The sequence below is a fragment of the Marmota marmota genome, unplaced genomic scaffold, assembly GCF_001458135.2.
Source record: "Marmota marmota marmota unplaced genomic scaffold, marMar, whole genome shotgun sequence".
Lineage (NCBI taxonomy): Eukaryota > Metazoa > Chordata > Mammalia > Rodentia > Sciuridae > Marmota > Marmota marmota.
Window position 1 is genome coordinate 29,813,799 of NW_026000211.1, and position 4,353 is coordinate 29,818,151.

Here is a 4,353-nt window from a genome sequence, read left to right on the forward strand (position 1 = left end):
TCCCAACTCTTGTATCTGTAACAAAATAAACTTTTACTCAGTTATTTTAAAAATATCTAAATGGTAAAAGTATACTAAAAGCCATAAACAAAGACTGTTTTTGATTATTCTTGGTTTCTAATCCATTTAGAAAAGCATGCAGTTTAGAAATGCATATTGGACAAATTAATCTTAATGTTATGTTCTTAAACATAAACATCAGCAAACAATATAGAGTATGAAATAATACAGGAAAAAAATTTGGTTTTATAGGTATTACAGTGTGGTTTTAATACAAGCTAAACAAAATTGTTAGATTTATCATGCAAAACAATATGCCAAGATCAATCTTAAAAGAAAAACCAAAACGTAAACAATACCTTTCTCAATTAATCCTTCAGACTCCATATAAAATACAAAAATTATTATGTCAATAATCACATCAAGTACTAACTTGCTGATTGAGAGGTAAAAAATCTTTTGATTTCAAAATTAAGTAGCTTTAGGTAAAAGCACAGTATTTTCCACATATACTATCTTTCCATTTTGCACAGAGTTCCAAGGTAAAGATTGCATCTGGCTTTATGAATTACCAGAGATGACCTGTGTGGCTCTCTTATCACAGGTGTTTTATTCTTCTTTCCTGATAGATCATTAGCTTCTTTGGGAGGTGGCATATGAATTGGTTTCCATGGAATTGGATTACAAAAGGCTGGTTCTGGATAGGAAGTTCCACTGTAAAAACTTACAATCATTGAAAAATCAGAACAAAACAAAACAACTAAACTTCTTGAGAAAAATTACTTATTTTAAAATTCCTAGAAAATGTTAAACTGTCAAAAAAGCGAACTATCACTGACACACTATAGCAATGTAGTAAAAGATAATTCTGAGAAGCCAAACAATATTGTTAAAGCATATACAAAAATTAATGCTGAGAACGCAAATAATATTGTTAAAATCTATGCAAATAATAATACCTGCAAAGTTTTTACTATGGAATTAATTTCAGAACCATAAAATTGAATAAAACCTTCATTTTCTTAACCCTATCTAGGAAATGAGTTATTTGTGAACTAGATTCCCCTTGTCAGAGACTAAAATTTACAGAAAAAATTATTTTGCTTATACAGCTAAAGTAAATCAAGATTTTTGTTTAGAACCAGGGAATTTTGATTTACTGTTATTCAAGTTAATATGATTTCACAGAATCAGTGCAATGTTATTACTAATTAGAGAGCATCTTTTGATGAACATACTGTTTAAAACTTGTGATGCCTGACAATAATAACTATGTGAAGGAAGAACATTCTGTAAATTATCTTCAAATCCTTTGGTCATTATAGGCACACAAATTCCTTTATTTCATAATTCATAAAAATGATAGGATAAAAAATAAAGACTTAAGGGAAGTACAGCATGCAGACAAATATGTTGCTTATTAGAATGAATGGAAGGGATGGGGATAGGAAAAGAAAAGAGTGAAATGAATTCAAAATAATTTTCATATAATGTATATAAATACACCATCATGTATATCCATAAGAACGGTATGTCCTATATTTGTATAGTTATATCAAAATGAATTCTACAGTCATGTATAACTAAAGAGAACCAATAAAATAAAAAAGAATTAAACTCATTTAAAAAGCAAAGTAATTTAATAAAATAGTCCATTGTTTTAGCAATTAATTTCTAGTCAATATGTATATTCCCATCTAAAATCTTAGCTTTACTATCTAATCATTAGGTTAAACTCACTGCTTATTGACCTTTTTTAAGCAAGAAATAAAGAGATGGAGGCAGTGTGGCAGGGAGGAAGGTGGGGGTAGGAGGAGGAGGAGAAGGAGGAGGAAGAAGCCATCCTCAGTAGCTAAAATGGATTAATGGATATAATGAATGACCTCTATGACATATAAGAGAGGCCTAATCCTGACAGCAGGAATGTGTCTTTCAGACCCTGGCAGCCCACTTTGACTGCATAATATGTCAACACACACTTCACCAAGATGGTCAAAACAAAGTCTGGAATATGTTCCATTGTGTGAACAAAACAGAATGGGAGTATTTTTAATAATAATCATTTAAACAAGCGAAGGCAGTTGTCATCAAGGTATGAGCTTTCAACATAAAGCACAAAGAAAAACATGCAATGCCATTTATCATCAGATCAAGCCTAAAGGCCAATTGGTTCTGTTTGATCATGTGCTATCTATATCCCACCCTGTAAAAAGAATGTGCCAAAGACACTGGAAGCTCTGCCTTAGAGAAGGTTAGAAAAAGGGTAGGCAAGATGAACCATTAAAAACACCCTGAGTAAGGCTTCTTCATCCAAGAATGTAAGAGCACTACCAGGGATGCTAGCAATTGAACCCAGGGCTGTATGCATGCTAAGGACATGCTTCATGACTGAACTACAACTTCATCCCTGAGAATTTCATTTATTTTCTAATGTTAGAAATCATTGCTTAAAAGTGTAAGTTTGAAGTTTTACAACCAATATCTTTATATATCAGTTATGGAGAATGAATAAATTCCTACCAACATAGTATAATTTTCTAAAAGATAGTAATTTGAAAGAAAAATAAATTTTATAAGTTTCTATTTCTGTGAAAAAGAAACAAAATGTATAAAATTTGCTTCTGCAAACCATACTTATGTAAGCCACATAACATAAAAACTAACCTGTAAGTTTTCCATCGGCATAACCATAGCTCTTTACAGCTGGACGAGGTTTACTTTTTGCATTTTCCAACCATTCCTTAAACTTTTTATCTGCTATTTCCTTTTTCTCTTGTAATTCGGCTTGCCATTGTTTTTCTTTTTCCTTCAAATGACAAGACCAAAGCATTTCCAAGGATATTCTATAACTAAACATTCCATTCAAATTCTACTGAGTCTTTTCTCCCGGTTGCTTCCTCTCACAATGGCTTACTGGCCACAATATTGAATTATATTTCTATAATTTGAGAGTAAAATTGAACATGATCAGGGATGTGATATTAATGTGTCTTCCTCTAAAAAATAAGATATCAAACCCAAGAAATAGAAAGCAATCTGCCTTCCTTTTAAAGTAATTTATTATACAGTAATATGACTAGATAAAAGTATATTGAAAAATATTTAAAACAATTAACAACAATTTTGTATATGACTGAAAAATATATAGGCTTATTGAAATTACTCAAGGTAAGGAAACCAAAAATACATATTCATTTTGAAGCTTAAAGAAGCATAATCTAAGTAAGGATATTTTCATATCTTTATGCTATGATACAGTCAATTTTCTAATTATATACTTTTTTCTAAAATATAGTTGGCACCTATGAACACCAAAAACACATATTATATAACTGGCTACTTTAATAAAAATACCTTTTCTTTCTTCTTCTTCTCACATACTTCAGCAATTTTTTTTCTTTAACCATTCTTGATATTTTTCTTTTGCTTTTTCCTGCAAATGTTCTTTCCCTAGTTCTTTCATTGCTTTCTCCTCCATTTCTTTATTCATTTTTCGTTCTCTTTCTTTCCTTTTCTTAAATAAAAATAGAAATTTTAATTGAAATACCTGTAATTATTCTCACATAAGGAAGGATTGTTATGTGCAATAATTTTCTAAACTTCTATTATTCTTAAAATAAGTGGTGCAACAGTGGTTGGAACAATGTGGTTTATGAGAATATATAACATACTGCAATTACCCATTCAATCTCAGTAACAGGTAGTTACTGCTTGGCTGTAAGTTTCATTAGGACACTGACAAAGATCTTGCTCACCAATGTATACCTGCAACTGGGATAGTGCTGAGTAAATAATAGGTGCTCCATAAATATTCTTTAAATAAATTGGTGAATAAATATTACTATCTGTTAGACTGCTGAATCCTAGTATTTTTAATGGATGTTTACCCTCATGTATATAAACATTTCCTAGATAGACAACTTGTCAATACAAATACTTGGATAGGTATTCACCAAAAGTGAGTTATATAGTTCAAATGAATAATGCTTGCTGAAGATTGCATATAAGGACATAATTGGGCAAATCTTTAGGTATACTGTTTTATATAGATCAGAGGCTTGCAAACAAGGCTAAATGTCAAATTTGGCCCACAGGCCATCTGTATTTGTAAACAACATTTTATATAAGTATGGCCAACTCATTTCTCTTATATATTTGCATATGGGTTCTTTTATTCTACAATAGCAAAGTTGAATAGTTCACACAGAGCCTGCATGGGCAGAAAACCTGAGATGTTTAAGATCTGGCCCTTTTCAGGAAAAAAATAATTTTTGACATAGACTATAACTCAATGCTTTTCTTCTCCTTACTCAAATGATAACCTACCAACTGTAGTTAAATTCTAAATAAATA

At 30.7% G+C, this 4,353-nt stretch overlaps 1 protein-coding gene across 1 annotated transcript; it reads right to left on the minus strand.

Moving 5' to 3' along the window:
- Nucleotides 1-285: 285 nt before the first annotated feature.
- Nucleotides 286-3,508, minus strand: LOC125612868 (coiled-coil domain-containing protein 34-like; the record flags this gene model as incomplete). Its single annotated transcript, XM_048791782.1, is given in 4 exon segments — nt 286-723; nt 2,661-2,806; nt 3,355-3,387; nt 3,389-3,508. Coding segments are annotated over 4 exon segments (510 nt in total), but the record flags the coding sequence as incomplete, so codon positions are not given.
- Nucleotides 3,509-4,353: the final 845 nt, after the last annotated feature.